The sequence below is a fragment of the Rhinoraja longicauda genome, chromosome 13 (genome assembly GCF_053455715.1).
Source record: "Rhinoraja longicauda isolate Sanriku21f chromosome 13, sRhiLon1.1, whole genome shotgun sequence".
Lineage (NCBI taxonomy): Eukaryota > Metazoa > Chordata > Chondrichthyes > Rajiformes > Arhynchobatidae > Rhinoraja > Rhinoraja longicauda.
Genome location: NC_135965.1, coordinates 1420878 through 1444516, shown reverse-complemented (window position 1 = coordinate 1444516; position 23639 = coordinate 1420878). Strand labels below are relative to the sequence as shown.

General features: G+C 46.1%; 1 protein-coding gene across 3 annotated transcripts in view; it reads right to left on the bottom strand.

Annotated features, from left to right (window-relative positions):
• Nucleotides 1-23639, bottom strand: part of LOC144599376 (chloride channel protein 2-like) — a 406358-nt gene that overhangs the window by 133153 nt on the left and 249566 nt on the right. For all 3 annotated transcript variants that reach the window (XM_078410172.1, XM_078410174.1, XM_078410173.1), the window contains exon 12: nt 20001-20156. In XM_078410172.1, coding sequence (XP_078266298.1) covers nt 20001-20156 — 156 coding nt within the window. The remainder of the gene's footprint in view (nt 1-20000; nt 20157-23639) is intronic.

Sequence of the window (23639 nt, the reverse complement as noted above, 5' to 3'; positions counted from 1 at the left end):
GGAGGCCAATTCACTGGATGTTTTCAAGAAAGAGTTAGATTTAACTCTTAGGGCTAAGGGGCAAATGGATGATCAGCCATGAATACATTGAATGGCGATGCTGGCTCGAAAGGCCGAATGGCCTAATCCTGCACCTAGTTTCTATGTTTCTATGTTGTTGCATTGACCGTCAGTGGTATATGGACTGCACATCAAGGAATGCACATCATTTACCCATTTACATTCATGTTTCTTTTACAACCCTTATCAGATAGTTGTGGCCATTATACATGATTTTAAAAGCTGTGGCTATTACCGGAAAATTTAACGTCTGCACATATCCGACAGAATAGATTTTTGAGTCAAACTTTGAGTCACAATGATTTTCTGTGTTCACACCTAAGATGACAGCTTTTAATCACATAGGTTACTTGGGCTGACTAATACATTTCTACAGTTACTCAAAATGGTTTTGCTTTGAATGTAAACTTTCCCTTGTGTTGAAATGACTAATTTTTAAGAGTCTAAAGCATTAAAAAAAAAGACCGACATTACAGTACATTGATGTAATAGTGATGGGACTTGATTTCGGAAGTCCGTGTGGCACGGTGGCGCAGAGGTAGAGCTACAGCCTTACAGCGCCGGAGACCTGGGTTCCATCCCGACTACGGGTGCTGTCTGTACGGAGTTTGTACGTTCTCCCCGTGACCTGTGTGGGTTTTCTCCGGGATCTTCGGTTTCCTCCCACACTCCAAAGACATACAAGTCTGTACGTTAATTGGCTTGGTATAAATGTAAATTGCCCCTAGTTTGTGTAGGATAGTGTAAGTGTGCGGAGATCGCTGGTCAGTGTGGACTCAGTGGGCCGAAGGGCCTGTTTCAGCACTGTATCTGTAAATAAACTAAATTAAAAGTCAAGGCTTTACTTCACTAAATGAAAATTGGAATAGAAACTTTGCAACAGGAAAGGGTACCCTAAAAACTACCCTACTAAAATGTACCCAATTGCAGTTATAACCCATCCGGCTTATAAATATCTCAGGGAATAAAATTGCCCACCCCACACCTATCCAACCTGGTCTGTCCTACACATAATTCCAACCTCATCCCGTCTGGTCTACACCTAACTCCAACTCACCTGGTCTGGCCCAAGCATAACTCGACTCACCTGGCCTACACTTACATTCGGACCCACCTGGTCTATCCTGCACGTAACTCCAACCCATTTGGTCTGGCCTACCAGAGTTGTAATCCCAGTACAACTGCTCCGGCCTATACATAGCTCCAGATCTACCTAGTCTGGTCTATCCCCAACTCCAGACTCACGTGTACTGGCCTACACATACTTCCAACCCATCTGGCCTATACTTCATGCCAGATCCACCTGGTTTGACCTACACGTGATTCCAATCCACCTGGTCTGGCCTATACATAACTCCAGACTAGGGGTGCCAACTATCTCACTCCCAAATAAGGGACAAGGTGACGTCACCGCCCCGCGCCCCATGTAACCTCACCCAGCCAGCGGCCACATGCTCTCGTTCCACCAATGGCGGCCGCCCGGGCCGGGAGGTGGATTGCTATGCAACCTCCGTTAGGCAGCGCCCGGGCCTCCGGACCTACAGTGACCAGGCCTACAGTGCCCCCCGGGCCTAATACGGGGCAAGGGCGGTCCCACACGGGACAAACCAATTTAGCCCAATATACGGGATGTCCCGGCTAATACGGGACAGTTGGCAACCCTACTCCAGGCCCACCTGGTCTGGTCTGCACCTAACTCCACATCAGTCTGCAGAAGGGTCTCGAGCTGAAATGTCACCCATTCCCTCTCTCCTAGATGCTGCCTGACCTGCTGAGTTACTCCACCATTTTGTGATACCTTTGATTTGTACCAACATCTGCAGTTATATTCCTACATAACTCCTGAACAACGTGCATTGGTCTACACCTAACTCCAACCCACCTGGTCTGGCCCACACCTAACTCCAACCCACCTGGTCTGGCCCACACCTAACTCCTACCCACCTGGTCTGGCCCACACCTAACACCAACCCACCTGGTCTGGCTCACACCTAACTCCAACCCCCATGGTCTGGCCCACACCTAACTTCAACCCACATGGTCTGGCCCACACCTAACTTCAACCCACATGGTCTGGCCCACACCTAACAACAACCCACCTGGTCTGGCTCACACCTAACTCCAACCCACATGGTCTGGCCCACACCTAACTCCAACCCACCTGGTCTGGCCTACACCTAACTACAACCCATCTGGTCTGGCCCACACCTAACTCCAACCCACCTGGTGTGGCCCACACCTAACTACAACCCACCTGGTCTGGCCCACACTTAACTACAACCCACCTGGTCTGGCCCACACCTAACTACAACCTACCTGGTCTGGCCTATACATAACTCCAACCCACCTAGTCTGGCCCACAGCTAACTCCAACCCACCTGGTCTGGCCTATACATAACTCCAACCCACCTGGTTTGGCCCACACCTAACTACAACCCATCTGGTCTGGCCCACACCTAACTCCAACCCACCTGGTCTGGCCTACACCTAACTACAACCCACCTGGTCTGGCCCACACCTAACTACAACCCACCTGGTCTGGCCTATACATAACTCCAACCCACCTAGTCTGGCCCACACCTAACTACAACCCACATGGTCTGGCCTAAACATAACTCCAACCAACCTGGTCTGGCCTATACATAACTCCAACCCACTTGGTCTGGCCCACACCTAACTACAACCCACTTGGTCTGGCCTACTCGTAACTCCAGAACCTTCATTTCAATCGACTTTGAACTGCCCACTGAAATAATCTACATTGTCAGATCAAGATCAATTACGGTTGGAAAATAACCATGAGCCTTGTCAACAATATTAACAAAATTATAAACAGAAAGATATGTGGAAAAGATATGATTCCTTCTGCTTGTTCAGCACCACGTGAGCTCAGCATTTCCTAGAGGTCAGGGCCCAGGTTGGTGGTGAAATGGCGTGAACTGAATCTCCCAAGTTGCTTCAGTACTGTGTGGTCAGCTGCATTGAAGGAATATTCCAACAATGTTTGCCTAAAGACCTTTCCAAATGATTTATTGAAAGGCTAAATTACAAATCTTTTTTTCAAGGACAATTTACAATGCATTGAGGTGATTTCACTTGAGATGATGTGTGTTTTTGCTGCCTACAGGCTTGTTGTGACTTTTAAAACATTTTATATGCCATATATATGCTCCAAACGAGCATTAATTGCATTGATGGTCAGTAATGTTAACTTTCATCCTTATCAACTGGGCAGTATCTGACATCTTTGTTACACTATTTAATTACATGTGCATTCGAATGTGCACTGCGGGATTTTTATTATTGCATAGTGTTCAACTGGCCCACACTGACCAACATGCCCCATCTACACTAGTCTCACCTGCTGCATTTGGCCAATCTCTTTAAACCTATCCTATCCATGTACCTGTTTAAATGTGCCTTAAAGGTTGTGACAGTAACTTCCTCAACTACCTCCTCCATACACCTATTGCCCTTTGTGCAAACCCTTAGCTTCCTATTAAATCTTTCCCCCCTGCAGAACGTGGTGGACATTGCTCTGTCCATCACGGGCATTAACCTCCCTACCATTGAAGGGAGTGAGAGAACGAGCTGCCTCATTTGGGCAGCTCATATCAACAGAGACCAACACCACCATGGACGGCCACACTCTCTTTTTGCGGCGACCATCAGGAAGAAGAAACAGGAGCGTGAGAACCACAGCCTCCAGGTTCAAGAACAGCTTTGGCCGACACGGTGGCGCAGTGGTAGAGTTGCTGCCTTACAGCGAATGCAGCGCCGGAGACCCGGGTTCCATCCCGACTACGGGTGCTGTACTGTACGGAGTTTGTACGTTCTCCCCGTGACCTGCGTGGGTTTTCTCCGAGATCTTCGGTTTCCTCCCACACTCCAAAGACGTACAGATATGTAGGTTAATTGGCTGGGCAAATGTAAAAATTGTCCCTAGTGTGTGTGGGACAGTGTTAATGTGTGGGGATCGCTGGTCGGCACGGACTCGGTGGGCCGAAGCCACTGCATCTCTAAACTAAACTAAACCAAGCTTCATCTCATCATGTTGAACAACACTGCACAAAAATAAACCACTGCCCTATGTCAGCAGCAAGCCACAATGGGATTGGTTTGGGCTGCACGATGTACTTCGGTTTTTATATTTACAAACGTTTTCTTACCTGGAATTACTGATTTTTTATTGAATATTGATTGTAGAGTTGCTTGTTGCGTTATTGTGTAAAGGGCCTGTCCCACTTTAGGCGATTTTTTAGGCGACTGCCGGTGACTGTCAAAGTCGTAGCAGATCGCCAACATTTTCTTTTACTCGACGACAATGACCACGACAATGCCGAGTCAGGTCGAGATTACACCGTCTTCTGAAACATCGCAAAATTCCCACGCTGTCAATGCTTCTCCGGCATCCTAATTTTCACAGAAATCACTGACAAGGCAGTAATTACTTGAGAGTTTTGAACTATAACATCTTGCCCGGGTTACTTGAAAACCAAGCTTCACAGTTACAAGGCATAAACTGGATTGACTTCCAGTTTACTGATAGCAGTATTAAGAAATTTAATTTTAAACGTGGTTAAATGGATTTTTGTGCGGAGTGTGGGCATTCTTTGAAAATGTACGGGAGATGCATATCTGGTTTCTGGGTTGCATATCTGGGTTGGGAGCCCACTTTAAATGTAATGGCTGATGGCCATAAACATCGCAAAAATTCCCACGCTTACCTGACCGTCAAACTGTCGCCTCCAATCTACCTACCAAATGTCCTGACGGTAAATAAATTGGTTAAACACAAGTATCTTATGGTATCTTCAAATGACTTTGCCAAGTTTAATATTACGATTCTTTGAAGACTCCTCACGATCATGCCCGCGACACCCCGGCGAACTGCTGGCCTTGCCGAGGCAGCGTGAGGTATAAATGGAGTCAATGGAAGGGAGGTTGGTTTGTGTGATGGTCTGGGCCGCGTCCACAATTCTCTGCACTTCCCTGCGGTCTTGGATGGAGCTGTTCCCAAACCAAGCTGTGACGCATCCCGATAAAAGGCTTTCCTTGTTGCATCTGTAGAGGTTGGTGAGAGTTGTTGGGGACATGCCAAACTTCCTAAGCCTTCTAAGGAAGTAGAGGCGTTGACGTGCTGGTTGGGACAGATGGGACATGTTGGGCAGTGTGGGCAAGTTAGGCCAAAGGGCCAGTTTCCAAGCTGTATGACTCCAATGAAGACCTAGACTGCCCAACCTCTCCCTATAGCTCAGGGCCTCAAGCCTTGCCAACATCCTTGTGAATCTTCTCTGGATCCTCTCCAGCTAAATCTGAAATGGGTTAGACTAATTCAAAATCTTCTCAGAGGGTTGAAGCACCATATAGTGATCACAACAGAGCTATGCCATCATCTAATGGACGAGATGCAGCAGTAAAGAAAAGCATGTCTGAATGATTCTGAAGAAGGGTTCCAAACCAAAACCCCACCCATCCATTTTCTCCAGAGAAGCTGCCTAACCCGCTGAGTTGCTCCAGCACTTTGTGTCTATCAAGGCATGTCCTAATACTGCTTATTTTCAAATCTGCTCCAATGGACCTATAATTTGCAAGTTGCTATGGCAACTCGGCAGATAATATATGAATAACAACGGCAAAGACAGTACCAGCAAACGCTCAAAAATGAAAAGATTTTCTTTCCATGGTGGTTTACGCAATTAATTTATCTCCATGTACTAATGAAATTGATTTTGCTTTGAGAGTCCAAGAGGAGTTGCTGTTTGCATCAGAGTAAGAGGAAAGTATTCATGGAATTCTTTGATACTAGCATTTTACAGATGTTGGTGTCAATCAGTTAGTCCGGCGCGGACCCAGGTGAGTGACCACCTACCCTAGTTTTTAGAGATGCAGCACAGAAACAGGCACTTCGGCCCACCGAATCCACACCGACCAGCGATCCTCGCACATTAACGCTATCCTACACACACCAGGGTCAATTTACGTTTACACCAAGCCAATTAACCTACAAAATTGTATGTCTTTGGAGTGTGGGATGAATCTGAAGATCTCAGAGAAAACCCACGCAGGTCACGGGGAGAACGTACAAACTCCATACAGACAACACCCGTAGTCAGGATCAAATCCAGGTCTCTGGAACTGTAAGGCAGCAACTCTACCGCTGCACCATCTAAGTATTGGAGATATAAGACTGTAATGAATCTTCCTATTCAGTTAAAAACACATCACACAGGTTTAAGTGCATGCTCACCATGATATTCAGCAAAGCGCAGGGGTTAGTTGAAGGAAATTCCCATTTTTTATACAGTGATCTTCATTCCTCAAGCAAGGTGTAGGACATGACGAGAGAGATATCTCATCTTGTTTTTTTTGAGCTTTCTATTATTTTACCCTCTAGTGGTCCCACATTCAGAGCTCAAAGATTAAAAAGGTGGCTTTTTCGTTTCGTTTAGTTTAGTGATGCAGAGTGGAAGCAGGCCCACTGAGTCCATGACGGCCATCAATCACGCGCACACTGGCTCGATCCTACACACACTAAGGACAATTTACAGAAGCCAATTAACCCACAAACCTGCACGTCCTTTGAACGTGGGAGGGAAAACTGACAAACTGCACCTCAGTCTGAAGAAGGGTCTCAATCCGAAACGTCACCCATTCCTTCTCTTCATAGATGCTGCCTGTCCCGCTGAGTTACTCCAGGAGTTTGTGTCCAACTTTGGTGTAAACCAGCATCTGCAGTTCCTTCGTATGCAAACAGCGCCCGTATTCAGGATGGAAACCGGGCCGCTGGTGCTAAAGGCGACAACTCCACTGCTGTCCAACAATGGCCTCGGAATTCTATTTCCACTATAAAAGCCATGCTGTGTTCAGATACAGCAACACTACACAGATTTCTGGGTGCCTTAGTGTCAAGAAATAAAACCCCTAACTTTTTACAAAGTTTTTTGTTTGCTCCTCACTACAGAACTCCCCCAAGCTACATCATATTCATCTACAGTGAGATTTTCAATCTCGCTGTTCTTAAAAGCAACAGTTCTTGTTGACTTACGGAAGAAACGAGTATGAATATTGATTTCTATAACTTCAAGTATGCCTTGCTTCCCTTCTCTCTCTGTCCCTCCCCCATTCCAGTTCTCTGGCGAGTTCCACTGGGCTCCTGATTAATTTTACTGATTCTTTGCCTCGTTGTCACCTTCCTCCCAGCACACCATGTCACATTTCCTTGATAATGATATGCTTTGACCTGTCGTTTCCACACCTTACCCCTTCCACATCTGTAGTCTCCCTCGCCCCTGACCCTCAGTGTGAAGAAGGGTCTCGACTCCAAACGTCACCCATTCCTTCTCCCTAGAGGTGCTGCCTGTCCCGCTGAGTTACTCCAGCATCTTGTGTCTATCTGAACCTGATAGCTCTGAAATGGTGTTATTTAAAGGATTCGGTGCTGGCTCAAAGGGCCAAATGGCCTCTTCCTGCATCTATATTCTATGTTTCCAGGATACACAACAGCAATTGTTATTGTCTTTAAGATTGTCACAGCGGGGGGGATGAAGGACAACCTAACACAACTAACTTGCTGTTCCTAAAATCAACCCCCCTACTATTGAGTAGATTTGAGCAGTCTGAAGAAGGGTCTCGACCCGAATCATCACCCATCCCTTGTCTCCAGAGATGCTGCCTGTTTCGCTGAGTTACTCCAGCATTTTGTGTCTGTCTCCCTTCCATTGACCCCAAGGCCAGCAGCAGAATCAAGGACCAGTCACACCCTGGCCACTCCCTCCTCTCCCCTCTCCCATCGGGCAAGAGGTTCAGAAGTGTGAAAACGCACACCTCCAGATTCAGGGACAGTTTCTTCCCGGCAGTTATCAGGCAACTGAACCATCCCACCACAACCAGAGAGCTGTCCTGAACTACTATCTACCTCATTGGTGACTCTCGCACTATCTTTGATTGGACTTTACTGGCTTTACCTTGCACTAAAAATTATTCCCTTATCATGTATTGATACACAGTACATGGCTTGATTGTAATCATGTATAATCATGTATTGTCTTTCTACTGACTGATTAGCACGCAACAAAAGCTTTTCACTGTACCTCGGTACACATGGCAATAAACTAAACTGAATTGAACTAAAACTGAATAACATTACAAAGTAAAATCTGCAAGTCCAATGGAAAAGAACTTCATGATTTTCTTTATAATTTAGCTTTATAATAAACATTTACCATTTTTATTTCTTGTTCATTGTCAGCTTAATCATCAGATCATAAGTGATAGCAGCAGAATTAGGCCATTCGGCCCATCAAGTCTACTCCGCCATTCAATCATGGCTGATCTATCTCTCCCTCCTAACCCCATTCTCCTGCCTTCTCCCCATAACATCAAACACCCGTACTAATCACAAATCTATCAATCTCTGCCTTAAATATATCCATTGACTTGGCCTCCACAGCCTTCTGTGGTAAAGAATTCCACAGATTCACCACCCTCTGAATAAAGAAATTCCTCCTCATCTCCTTCCTAAAATAATGTCCTTTAATTCTGAGGCTGTGACCTTGACTCTCCCACTAGTGGAAACATCCTCTCCACATCCACTCTATCCAAGCCTTTCACTTTTCTGTACATTTCCATGAGGTCCCCCCTCACTAGATCTGGATCGGCTGCTGGACTTCACAAACCTCCAGAAACATGTTCTTTGAGTCTGCACTTTGGCGAGGTGTGAAATGCACAGGTCTGTTTTAATTGCCTCACTGGACTGAAGGGAAGATAAGTAGCTGACATCTCCTCTCCTTGGAGAATAGCGTTTGGGTGACCTTCCTAATGAACCAGTGATTAGCAAACAGTGCCATGTAATAGATAGATCAGTAGCAGCAGATTCATTCGTCTAAACTCCAGAGAATGGAGGCCCAGTGCCTTCGAAAAGCTCATCTTAGGTGAACCTACTAACCTGGTCCAGCTGAGACAAAGAGTTGTGGCCTCACTCCAATACAGTCTAATTTAATTACAATCTAATTTGACATTTCAGTACAGAACATACGTGTACAGTATTAAACTGAGTGTTCTTCAGATTGTTGCTTGTTTCAGTAGTTCATGAATCTAGAATGAACAGAAGCAGGCGTTTTGGGATAGAAGGAAGTTAGCAAAGGTAAAGGAGGCTCAGGTGACAGTAGTAATGTGGAGAAATACGAGAAAAATGAAGGATGGGAAACCAGAAAGTGTTAGAAATATGAATGTCACTATTTTGGATTGGAGATGCCAACACTTCAGAAAGAAATTGCCATTTCGGGAAATTGTGATTAATATACGAGGAATTTCAATTGGTATTTTGGGAGATAGATTGGAACAATTGAAGAGCAATTTTAAACATTGCTTTTCGTAAAAAACAATGTATTTCAGAAAGGTTTAAAGATTCTGGCCAAGAGTTATGGATTACTGATTTTGAGTCTGAGTTATTTTGGGTAAGCTTGTTTTACATAATCAGTGTTTGTTTTGTAAAATTCAAATGTGCATTATTTATTTTACTTTATTTTTAGCAGCCAGGATTCCTGACTATGATAATGCACATGTGTAGGTTGCTTGAAGTTCAGCATGTGTCTGGTAAAATGCAAATGAGGGCCCATGCTGTACCGTGCTTCTCAATCACGTTTAGGGTTGCCAACTGTCCCGTATTAGCCGGGACATCCCGTATTTTGGGCTAAATTGGTTTGTCCCACGTCCTTTTATTAGGCCCGGGGGCGCTGTAGGCCAGGACACTGTAGGCTTGGGGGCCGCTGTAGGCCAGGACACTGTAGGCCCGGGGGCCGCTGTAGGCCTGGGAGCCGCTGTAGGCCCGGGGGCCGCTGTAGGCCCGGGGGCGCTGTAGGCCCGGACACTGTAGGCCCGGGGGCTGCAGTAGGCCCGGACACTGTAGGTCCGGAGGCCCGGTCACCGCCTAACGGAGGTTGCGTAGCAACCCGACTCCCAGCACGGGCGGCCGCCATTGGTGGAGTGGGAGCACGTGGCCGCTGGCTGGGTGAGGTCACGTGGGGCGCGGGGCGGTGACATCACCTTTTGTCCCTTATTTGGGAGTGAGAAAGTTGGCAATCCTAATCACGTTAGACCCTATCTTACAAAAAGGGGGTTTGAGGAAACTCATAAGGGGAGTCAAACATCCGAGAGAGAAAGTAGACTGAGGAGAGAATCAAATGTGGGCATTTGCAAAATTCCAGCAAACCCTGATCCTTCCCAGCACTGGGACTGCAGATTTGATTAAAGTCTTGCATTTGTACTGTGATAAAGAGAGTGGGTACTACACAGCAGGAGCAACACAAACCCATGGAGACAGACTGACACTGCCGCATACTATTCAACCAGACAAAGTCTAATGGGAGACACAAAATGCTGGAGTAACTCAGCGGGTCAGGCAGCATCTCGGGTGCGAAGGAATGGGTGACGTTTCGGGTCGAGACCCTTTAAGGGTCTGTGGAAGGTTAGATCATGAGATTCAAGGTGAGATAGCCGAATGGCTGGAAGCAGAGAGTGATGGTAGAAGGTTGCTTTTCATACCTTAATATTTGGTTTGAAAATACGTTAGGAATGTGACCTGGGACATATTGATGGTATCAGTGAAACATCAATTACACCATCAAGGGACCGAATTCACTAATGAGCCAAACTAGATAATGTGTCCCTCTCTTGGGTGTGTCAATGAGCCAGCTCAGTTTTCACAATACAAACAGTTTTGTGGTCTTCCGTATGTTGAACTACCACAGTATTGATTGAAGTGTTGATTTGGACATTACTAATGGCTCCTTGCTTTACCAGCCCTATAATATGAACACTGCAGCACAGTACTCAAAGCAAAAGATTCTGTCACAAAGATTCCCCTGGCATATCATATCATATCATATATATACAGCCGGAAACAGGCCTTTTCGGCCCTCCAAGTCCGTGCCGCCCAGCGATCCCCGTACATTAACACTATCCTACACCCACTAGGGACAATTTTTACATTTACCCAGCCAATTAACCTACATACCTGTACGTCTTTGGATCACCCAGCATCGTATCTTATCTCTTGCAGAAGCACTTATTCTTACTTCTGCGAGTTTCTGAATCTTGGCCAGCCGCCAAATCGTTCACAAACAAACCTCAGCACATTCAATGCTATGCATTCTCATATCATTCTCAGTAAAATCCACTTGCCATTACCGTTAATTTCATTGATCACTCAATCCTATAATTTCTTAAAATTACATCCTCGTTTCTGTTTAAACTCATCAATTTCTTGCCAACCTAACCTGTGGCTGATCCAGCCCAACCTGTGGCTGATCCAGCCCTGCCACATTGGAGCCTTTTGTTTAGAGTCATAGCGTCACGCAGCAAGGAAACAACGTCTTTGGCTCAACTCACCCACGCCCTATCTAAGACCCTGCCTTTCCATATCCATCCAAACCTCTTCCATCCACATACCTATCCATATACACCGATCAGCCAAAACATTATGACCACTGACAGGCAAAGTGAATAACATTGATTATCGTGTTACAATGGCACCTGTCAAGGGGTGGGATATATTAGGCAGCAAGTGAACAGTCAGTTCTTGAAATTGGATGCAGGAAAAATGGGCAGGAGTAAAGACCTGAGCGACTTTGACAAGGGCCAAATTGTTCTGGCCAGACGACTGGGTCAGAGCATCTCTGAAACGGCAAGGCTTGTGGGGTGCTCCCGGTCAGCAGTGGTGAGTACCTACCGACAGTGGTCCGAGGAGGGACAAACCACAAACCGGCAACAGACAGGGTGTTGGGCGCCCAAGGCTCATCGATGCGCGAGGGCAACGAAGGCTATCCCGTCTGGTCCGAACCAACAGAAGGTCGACTGTGGCATAAGTCACAGAAAATGTTAATGGTGGTCACGGGAGGAATGTGTCACAATACACAGTGCATCGCACCCTGCTGCGTATGGGGCTGCACACGGAGGACCAACAGCATATTAGGCAGGTGGACATAATGTTTTGGCTGATCGGTGTATTTTTTAAGTGTTATTACTGTACCTGTCTAAACCACTTTCTATGGTTGCTCGTTCCATGCACCCTTCACCCTTTCTAACAAAACGTTGCCCATCAGGTTCAGTTCAGTTCATTGTCACGTGTACCGAGGTACAGAGAAAAGTTTTTGCTGCATGCTATCCAGTTAGCGGAAAGACAAAACATAATTACAATCAAGCCATTTACCGTGTACATGATAAGGGAATAGCGTTTAGTGCAACGTAAAGCCAGCAAAGTCCAATCAGAGATAGTCCGAGGGCCACCAACGAGGTAGATAGTAGTTCAGCATCAAATAATTTTCTCCTCATCTTAAACCTAGACAGAGGTTCACCTGCACCTCCTCCAACCTCATCTATTGCATCCGCTGCTCTAGATGTCAACTTCTTTACATCGGCGAGACCAAACGCAGGCTCGGCGATCGTTTCGCTCAACACCTTCGCTCAGTCCACCTTAACCAACCTGATCTCCCGGTGGCTGAGCACTTCAACTCCCCCTCCCACTCCCAGTCTAACCTTTCTGTCATGGGCCTCCTCCAGTGCCATAGTGAGGCCCATCGGAAATTGGAGGAACAGCACCTCATATTTCGCTTGGGCAGCTTGCAGCCCAGCGGTATGAACATTGACTTCTCCAACTTTAGATAGTTCCTCTGTCCCTCTCTTCCCCTCCCCTTCCCAGATCTCCCTCTATCTTCCTGTCTCCACCTATATCCTTCCTTTGTCCCGCCCCCCTGACATCAGTCTGAAGAAGGGTCTCGACCCGAAACGTCACCCATTCCTTCTCTCCTGAGATGCTGCCTGACCTGCTGAGTTACTCCAGCATTTTGTGATTAAACCTATACCCTCTTGTTCTTGATTCCCCTACCCTGAGAAAAGGACTCTATACATTCACCTTATCTATTCCCTGTGATCTTGTACACCTCGAAAAGATCAACCCTCAGCCTCCTGTGCTGTAAGGGGTAAGGGGCAAGGCTGTGCTACCTCTATGCCTCTGATGGAGATGCTAAATGGTAGTGGGCACTGATCCCAGAGCAACACTACATTACGGGCATCCAGTGCATCAAACAACCTTCCACCACCACCATATGCTTTCTACCATGTATCCTGTTAGCTAGCTCTCCATTGATCCTTTGTGATCCATGCAAAGACCTTGCGGGTCCACATAAACCACACACACACTCCTGCCCTTATCAACGCTCTAGGTCATTTAATCAAAAAACTCAAACAAGTATCCGAGAAATGACCTCCTACGCACTAAACCTATGCTGACTATCCTTAATAAAGTCCTCTCTGTCCAAATGCATCTTATCTCAGAATGCACTGCAACAATGCTGTTGGCACAGAATCTAGGCTTGCTGCTATGCAGATCCTAGGTTTTTCTTTGCAGCTCTTCTTAAGTAGAGAAACATAGAAACATAGACAATCGGTGCAGGAGGAGGCCATTCGACCCTCGAGCCAGCACCGCCATACAATATGATCATGGCTGATCATCCAGAATCAGAACCCTGTTCCTGCTTTTCCCCCATATGCCTTGATTCGGTTAGCCCCAAGAGCCAACATTAGGAACCCTGTGGTCCTCCAGCACTTTATCCATGAATAACAATAATTCATCTGCCTCAGCCAGGACTCCTGCAAACCTCTTGCAATCACTAAAAGTGTGAATTACATGTAAATGTCTGTTTTGAAAAAGAGCGCCAAAGGGATGCTAGCAGTCAGTCAGTAAAGGTCGGGAGAGCAGCAGCAGGAGCAAGGACGACCGTTGGCTGAAAGAAAGTAAATGTGAATTACAGCAATTAAATTAGAAGCTTGGTAAATTGGCCAATTAGTCAATTTAGTGACTGATATAAACAAGGCTTGCACAAGGGGTGCGGCCCTGTCGAGGGATGTGCCCTGTGAGAAAAATGCGAGTCTTTGGCTGCGAGTCTTAGAAAAGTGTGAGTCTTCGGCGAGGAGGCTGAGGTGAGGAGGTTACGCTTGTTTTTGAGCCTGATTTGTTTTTGTCACTAAAGTAATGGCGGACAAGTTGGTGCAGTGTGTTTCCTGCAGGATGTGGGAAGGTAGGGACACCGCTGGAGCTTGTGGGAGCTACACCTGCAAGAATTGTGTCCAGGTGCAGCTCCTGAATGGACATGTGGCGGAGTTGCAAAGGCAGCTGGATGACCTCAGGGCCATCCGGGAATGCGAGAGGCAGGAAACATGTTCCCAATGTTGGGGGAGTCCAGAAACGGGCCACAGTTTAAGAATAAGGGGTAGGCCATTTAGAACGGAGATGAGGAAAAACTATTTCAGTCAGAGAGTTTTAAATCTGTGGAATTCTCTGCCTCAGAAGGCAGTGGAGGCCAATTCTCTGAATGCATTCAAGAGAGAGCTAGATAGAGCTCTTAAGGATAGCGGAGTTAGGGGGTATGGGGAGAAGGCAGGAACGGGGTACTGATTGAGAATGATCAGCCATGATCACATTGAATGGCGGTGCTGGCTCGAAGGGCCGAATGGCCTCCTCCTGCACCTATTGTCTTCTCTAGCTTCCCACAATGTCTTTAGATATATCTAATGTCTAGCGCGGTGGCGCAGCGGTGAAGCTGCTGCCTCACAGCGCCAGAAACCCGGGTTCGATCCCAACTACGGGTGCTGTCTATACATAGTTGGTACGTTCTCCCCGTGACCTGCGTGGGTTTTCTCCGAGATCTTCGGGTTTCACCCCACACTCCAAAGACGTACAGGTTTGTGGGTTAATTGGCTTTGGTAAAATTGTAAATTATCCCGAATGAGTAGGATGATGCTAGTGTATAGAACTATAGTGTATAGGGTATTGCCCCCCACCCCCATTCCCGCCCTCCTCTCGCCCTCCCCCTCCCGCACCACCCCCTCGCTTTGCTACTGCTTGTTGTACCTGCCTTCTCTCCATACCTGCCTTCTCTCCATACCCCCTGATCCCTTTAGCCACAAGGGCCACATCTAACTCCCTCTTAAATATAGCCAATGAACTGGCCTCAACGACCTTCTGTGGCAGAGAATTCCACAGACTCACCACTCTCTGTGTGAAAAAAATCTTTCTCATCTCGGTCCTAAAAGACTTCTCCTTATCCTTAAACTGTGACCCCTTGTTCTGGACTTCCCCAACATCGGGAACAATCTTCCTGCATCTAGCCTGTCCAACCCCTTAAGAATTTTGTAAGTTTCATGAGAGGAATAGATCGGGTAGATGCACAGAGTCCCTTACCCAGAGTAGGGGAATCGAGGACCAGAGGACATAGACAATAGGTGCAGGAGGAGACCATTCGGCCCTTCAAGCCAGCACCGCCATTCAATGTGATCATGACTGATCATTCTCAATCAGTACCCCGTTCCTGCCTTCTCCCCATACCCCCTGACTCCGTTATCCTTAAGAGCTCTATCTAGCTCTCTCTTGAATGCATTCAGAGAATTGGCCTCCACTGCCTTCTGAGGCAGAGAATTCCACAGATTCACAACTCTCTGACATAGGTTCAAGGTGAAGGGGAAAAGATTTAATAGGGGTAACTTTTTCACACAGAGGGTGCTGAATGTATTGAACAAGCTGCCAGAGGAGGTAGCTGAGATTGGGACTATCCCATCGTTTAAGAAACAGTTAGACAGGTATATGGATCGGACAGGTTTGGAGGGATATGGACCAAGCGCAGGCAAGTGGGACTAGTTGGGCGAGTTGGGCTGAAGGGCCTGTTTCCACACTGTATCAATCTATGACTCTATGTTCACCTAGTAACATGTCTTATATGAGCTGTTTTCTCTGCATTCCTTTCTTTCAGAACAACAACACCAGCTAAATTCGAACCACCTTTATTTTACAAATACATTGTTTCTCAACAACAACATGGTGCTTCCACACGATTAGTGTGAGGACCTCACCTCTTGTTAAGGGTTCTTAATAACTGCCTGCGCTAAGCTGCTATCATTTATTGGTCATATTAAACCGAGCTACAAGCCTTGTCTAATTACAAGCATAACAGGCCTGCCTGGCTGCACAGAAGCTCGGAAATCTGACAGAGTATTAATACCAGGGCTGCAATAATGCGGCACTTATAAGCCTGCTGTGACTGACGTCAGTTGGAATCAGCAGTCAACCAGGGGTTTGTATAATTAGTTTCATTTTAAGGAGGACATTTATACCCTCAACCTCTCCAAATTACACAAAGCCGAACCAGAACCAAGTCAAGGCTGACAAGTAAATAGATGATTACGCAGCCATTTAAAACAGAAATAAAATTATAACCGACCGAGGTTTTCTCCCCTTTCTAAAGGTCGGGAGAGCAGGAACAAGGACGACCATTGGCTGAAAGAAAGTGTTAATTGCAAGTCCGTTTAAAAAGAGCGCCAAAGGGACGCTAGCAGTCAGTCAGTAAAGGTCGGGAGAGTAGGAGCAAGGACGACCGTTGGCTGAAAGAAAGTAGTTATTAATTGCAGGTAAAAGTCCGTTTAAAAAAAGCGCCAAAGGACGCTAGCAGGCAATCAGTGAAGCGCATACCTCCAAGCTCGTCAGAGGAAGGCAGGATAGGAGTGAGTGCGGGGATTGGCTGATCAATTACATTAGAAGTTTGGTAAATTGGCCAATTAGTCAATTTAGTGACTGATATAAACAAGGCTTGCACCAGGGGTGCAGCCCTGCCGAGGGAAGTGAAGTTGCCTTGTGAGAAAAGTGCGAGTCTTTGGCTGCGAGGAGGTCGAGGCGACGGAGGCCGAGGGGAGGAGGCCGAGGGGAGGAGGCCGAGGGGAGGAGGCCGAGGGGAGGAGGCCGAGGGGAGGAGGCCGAGGGGAGGAGGCCGAGGGGAGGAGGCTGAGGCGAGGAGGCTACGCTTGTTTTTGAGCCTGATTTGTTTTTGACACTAAAGTAATGGCGGACAAGTTGGTGCAGTGTGTTTCCTGCAGGATGTGGGAAGGTAGGGACACCGCTGGAGCTTCTGGGAGCTACACCTGCAAGAACTGTGTCCAGGTGTGGCTCCTGAATGGACGTGTGGTGGAATTGGAAAAGCAGCTGGATGACCTCAGGGCCATCCGGGAATGTGAGACGCCGGAGAAGCATTGACAGCGTGGGAATTTTCATGATGTTTTTGGTCTCAGCGATTACATTTAAAGTGAGCTCCCAACCCAGATATGCAACCCAGAAACCAGATATACATTTCCCTTACATTTTCAACGAATGCCCACACACTTTTCACAAAAATCCATTGAACCACTTAAAAAAAAAATTTTTAATACAGCTATTAGTAAACTGGAAGTCAATCCAGTTTATTCCTTGTTACAGTGAAGCTTGGTTTTTAAGTAACCCGGGCAAGATGTTATAGTTCAAAACTCTCAAGTACTTACCGACTTGTCAGTGATTTCAGCGAAAATTAGGACGGCGGAGAAGCATTGACAGCCTGGGAATTTTGCGATGTTTCAGAAGACGCTGTAATCTCAACCTGACTCGGCATTGTCGTGGTCATTGTCGTCGGGTAAAAGAAAAGTTTGGCGATCTGCTACGACTTTGACAGTCGCCGGCAGTCGCCTAAAAGATTGCCTTTGTGGGACAGGCCCTTGAGGCAGCAACTCTACTGCTGTGCCAACGTGACCGCCCTGGGTGATGAATTCTGTTTAATAACCTCAGCAGCAGCAAAAATAATTGCTTTAACACAGCATTTCTCATCCCAAAAAAAAGAGAAATGTTGCGTTAAAGCAATTTTGTTTAACGCAGTGACATTGTAGATCTGTTTCTCTGAAGCAAATCAGCATTTGGTCATTCCTTATACAAGTTAGAGTTAACATACTCTGCAATTTAGACACAAGAGATCACAATATAACCCAAAAAAAAGAAATTACAATTGCTTTCCAGAGTGGCTTTGATACAGAGAATATGTTTGTGTGAATTTCTGCTTTCAGGATCAGACACCCTGTGAGATAATTTGATAGTCTATTAAAACGACTGACATGGATTTGAGATCAATGATTAATCAGATCCTGGTTGTGATAGCTGCTAATTTGCAGGGCTGTGTGCAGGTGGTCAATGGCTTGAGAGGAAGGCGCCAGTTAACACCAGACGGCGGTGATGAGGGTGGAGGGTGCATTATGGATACAGCAGTGATACAACCCTGTCTGATGTAAGCAACAGCATAATGTCAGAGAGCAGAAGATATGGACACAAAAAGCTGGAGTAACTCAGCGGCTCAGACAGCATCTCTGGAGAAGCGGAACAGGTGACACTTTGGATCGAGACCCTTCATCAGATCGAGAGTCAGGAAAAGGGGAACGCGAGATATAGGTGGTGACATGGAGTTCTATATCTCTCTATATCACCGTCTACGTCTCTTGTTTCTCTTTCCCCAAACTCTCTGTCTAAAGAAGGGTCTCGACCGGAGAGGTCACTCATTCCTTCTCTCCAGAGATGCTGCCTGTCCCGCTGAGTCGCTCCAGCTTTTTGTGTCTATCTTCGGTTTAAACCAGCATCTGCAGTTCCTTCCTACACAGGTCGAAGAGCAGGATACATATTGTGTGCTAAGTAGCTGAAGAGAAGCTGGAAGTTTAAACCCAAGGGCCTGGGATTGACGTACTGCTGATGGTAATGCATGTACAGTCAAAGTCTCTGCAAACTAATGATGACATTTAGTTCTTAGTTTAGAGATACTGAGAGGGAACAGGCCCTTCGGCCCACCGAGTCGGCACCGACCAGCGATCCCCGCACACTAACACTATCCTACACACACAAGGGTCGGTTTACAATTTTTACCAAGCCAATTAACCTACAAACCTGTACGTCTTTGGAGTGTGGGAGGAAATTGAAGATCCCGGAGAAAACACACACAGGTCACGGGAAGAACGTACAAACAGCACCCGTGGTCAGGATCGAACCTGCTCTCTGGCACTGTAAGGCAGCAACTCTACCGCTGCTGCCTCCTATCAGAGGGGTTTGGTCTCCACATTATTTCCCTGGAAGAACTTTGACTCGTATACAATGCCCGGGCGGTGCCAGTCGGAGGTTGCGTGGGAACCCACCTCCTGGCCAGGGCGACCACCATTGGTGGGGCGGGAGCACGTGGCAGCTGGCTGGGCGAGGTCACGTGCAGTACGCGGCTGTGACGTCACCTTGTCCCGTATTTGGGAGTGAGGAAGTTGGCACCCCTACCACTGGGTCTAATGTGGGCCTGCTTATTTGGGTGAACGGACAGTTTTGATGCCAACAGTCTTCAATGGTCCATTTACACAAGATTGTCATAAATGGACATGAATGTTGAGGAATCAGACTTTGTGCGTCTACCCGATCTATTCCTTTCATGATTTTATATATCTCGATTTTATATATCTCGATTTTATATATATGATTTATATATCTCGATTTTATATATCCCGATTTTATATATCTCGATAAGTTCAAATGTGTATGCACTGTATGTGTGTGTTGATATATATATATATGTATATATATATACACACACACATTGAACTTTGTTTTGGTTCTTTATATTGTTTACTGTGTACTGTGTTTACATATTGTGTCTGCTACTGCTTGTAAGAATGTTTGTTCTATCTGGGACATATGGCAATAAAACACTCTTGACTCTTGACACTTGACTAATCATAAAATAACACAAAGTTCTCAAGTGACAATGACACTGAAAAGCAGGAGCTCTCTTTAATTTCTAATCGACGTCTGTCGTTTTGAAAGAGACTTGAGAAGATAACTGAAATGCTGGGATTTTGTTTTCAAATAGAGGTGGGAGCAGGGCATCATTCCCCAGCGTAAAGTTCAGTGACAGAGGAGGAAGGCAGGAGAAACAACAAGCTGCCTTTCGCTTTACATTAGCAATACTCATACTAAAGCTGAAGGGTGGCCCTTGTTCTTTCACTTAAACCTAAATGCCACGTTACTGCTCTTGACATTTACTGGTGGAACTAGTTTATCATTCACCCACCTTCATCAGGATGAATATCACGAGTGTCACAAAGACATTTGCTCGAGGATTTTTCCAGGCCTCCGAAATCCCAATGTAGTCAAATTCCTCTGCGACGCCTTGCTTTGCCCATGTCCTGTTGTCAAACAGGGTCACCAACGTCTCCTTCTGGGTGAGCTGGGAGATAAACATAATGAGCACCACACACATAATCCACAGCATGTACAAACGCAAGACAAACAAGTGATGAGGTTGAGAAAGAATCTGCTCCACTCACACACCAGGGGCTGATGAAGCAGAGCAACCAGCTCTGAGAGTGAACTGCAGCCCCAATTCTCCCACTGCCAAACATTGGGTACATTTTACACAGTCGGATAGATTTGAAACATAACAATGAACCTCATAAAACTGAACAATGTTTGAATGATTCTACTATTTGTAACACTTCACTAGATCTGCCTGTTAGTTACTTCTACCAAAAGAGCGTTGAATTTACAACTTATTTATCTTTTTGAACTCCAAAAATATTTACTTTGCATGAGATCATAAGATCATAAGTGATAGGTGCAGAATTAGGCCATTCGGCCCATCAAGTCTACTCCCACATTCAATCATGGTTGATCTCTCTCTCTCTCTCTCTCTCTCTTAACCCCATTCTCCTGCCTTCTCCCCATAACCTCTGACACCCGTACTAATCAAGAATCTATCTATCTGCCTTAAATATATCCACTTAATCGGAGCCTTCTGTGACAAAGAATTCCACAGATTCACCACCCTCTGACTAAAGAAATTCCTCCTCATCTCCTTCCTAAAAGAACATCCTTTCATTCTGAGGCTGTGACCTCTAGTCCTAGACTCTCCCACTAGTGGAAACATCCTCTCCACATCCAGTCTATCCAGGCCTTTCACTATTCTGTACCTTTCAATGAGATCCCCCCTCATTCTTCTAAACTCCAGCGAGTACAGGCCCAATGCCAACAAACACTCGTCATAGGTTAACCTACTCATTCCTGGGATCATTCTTGTAAACCTCCTCTGGACTCCAGAGCCAGCACATCCTTCCTCAGATATGGAGCCCAAAATTGCTCACAATATTCCAAATGCGGCTTTACCAGCGCCTTATAGAGCCTCGGCATCACACCCCTGTTTTTGTATACAAGCCCTCTTGATATGAATGCTAACATTGAGTTTGCTTTCTTTACTACTGATTTGACTTGCAGATTAACTTTTTGGGAATCCTGCACCAACACTCCCAAGTCCCTTTGCACCTCCGAATTCAGGATTCTCTCCCCATTTAGATAATAGTCTATGCCTTTATTCCTACTACCAAAATGCCTGACTCCACACTTTGCTACAGTGTATTCCATCTGCCACTTCTCTGCCCACTCTCCCAACCTGTCCATGTCCTTCTGCAGAGTCCCTGCTTTCTCTACACTACCTGCCCCTCCACCTACCTTCGTATCACCCGCAAACTTGGCCACAAGCTCATCCACTCTGTTTCTTCTACTGCGCACATTCAAATACAACACCTTTAATTCGGTCTTCACCTCCCCTTTCACACCGGTCCCGATTTTACCTGACCTTATTCTCTTATCCCTTCTTGAACTTTCCCACAGATCTTAATTTTATCCAAGGTAGTATAAGAAAATAACTGCAGATGCTGGTACAAATCGAAGGTATTTATTCACAAAATGCTGGAGTAACTCAGCAGGTCAGGCAGCATCTCAGGAGAGAAGGAATGGGTGACGTTTCGGGTCGAGACCCTTCTTCAGACTGATGTCAGGGGGGCGGGACAAAGGAAGGATATAGGTGGAGACAAGAAGATAGAGGGAGATCTGGGAATGGGGAGGGGAAGAGAGGGACAGAGGAACTATCTAAAGTTGGAGAAGTCGATGTTCAAAATTGTTTGATGTTCAATCACTTTATCCAAGGTTGTTAACAGGGAACACAGGTATTCCACTCAGAGTGCAAGTACTGAGTACTAGTTTAGAGACAGAGCGTGGAAACAGGCCCTTCGGCCCACCAGCTGACCAGTGATCCCCGCACATTAACGCTATCCTACACTATCCTATCCTACATTAACGCTACCCTACGCTATCCTACATCCTAGGGAAAATTTACATTAAACGGGCCAATGAACCTACAACCAATCTGCCTGTCTTGCTGACAGATTGCAAGACCATGACTGAGGTTTTTAAAATTTTAAGAGGGACGGACAGAGTTGACGTGGGTAGGCTTTTCCCTTTGAGAGTGGGGAAGATTCCAACAAGGGAACATAACTTCAGAATTAAAGGACAAAAGTTTAGGGGTAACATGAGGGGTAACTTCTTTACTCAGAGGGTGGTGGCTGTATGGATTGAGCTTCCGGTGGAAGTGGTGGAGGCAGGCTCGATTTTATTATTTAAGAGTAAATTGGATAGGTTTATGGATGGGAGGGGATTGGAGGGTTATGGTCTGAGAGCAGGTAGATGAGACTAGGTCAGAGAAAGTGGTCGGCGTGGACTGGTAGGGCCGAACGGGCCTGTTTCCGTGCTGTAATTGTTATATGGTTGTATGGTTATATGAATGGTTCAGGTTAGAGTGGTTCCTGTGGCCTCCCATGCCCAATACCATGCTGCATCTGCAAAGACATTTTCAATTTGGGTAAACAGATCTTTACGTTTCTTGTGCGAATGGCGTTCTTCTTTCTACAATGCTGGTCTAGTTTAGTTTAGAGATACACCGCGGAACCAGGCCCTTCGGCCCACCGAGTCTGCCGCGACCAGCGATCCCCACACATTAACACTACCCTACACAAAGGAAACATTTTTTTCCATTTATACCAAGGCAATTAACCTGCAAACCTGTACGTCTTTGGAGTGTGGAAGGAAATCGGAGATCCCGGAGAAAACCCACGCAGGTCACGGGGAGAACGTACAAACTCCTTACTGACAGGACCCATAGTCGGGATGGAACCCGGGTCTCTGGCGCTGTGAGGCAGCAACGCTACCGCTGCGCCACCACGGAATGGAATTGGATGGAATTTCTTTGATCAAAAATACATCTTGTTCATGTTGGCCTTTCGAATTACAGGACTAAGTCTGAAGAAGGGTCTCAACCCGAAACATTACCTATTCCTTCTCTCCAGAGATGCTGCCTGTCCCGCTGAGTTACTCCAGCATTTTGTGTCTATCTTAAGCTTATAACTAGTTGTACAATCGAGAAGATTGACAGTAGTTTTGTGAGGAAGATACCCAAAAAGGGGGATTGTAACAAAATGGACAAGACCTTAGCAGCCAAGGTTCAAAATTGACAAAATACATATGAACTGGGAAAGAATAATTACTGAAGGAAGACTTGTGTGGGTAATTGCAAATTAAACAAATATTAAAAGCATAAACTCAGTTTAAAGAATGCAATGTTAAAGAATACGATGTAACAAATTCCTGGATGCTAACATTTCCATACTATAATATCTGTAGAAAGGACAAATTGGGAAAGTTCATAAGTGATTGGAGAAGAATTAAGCCATTCGGCCCAGCAAGTCTACTCCACCATTCAATCATGGCTGATCTATCTCTCCCCTTTAACTCCATTTTCCTGCCTTCTCCCCATAACCCCGGACACCAGTACTATCAACAATCTATCTATCTCTGCCTTAAAAATATCCACTGAAGGAAT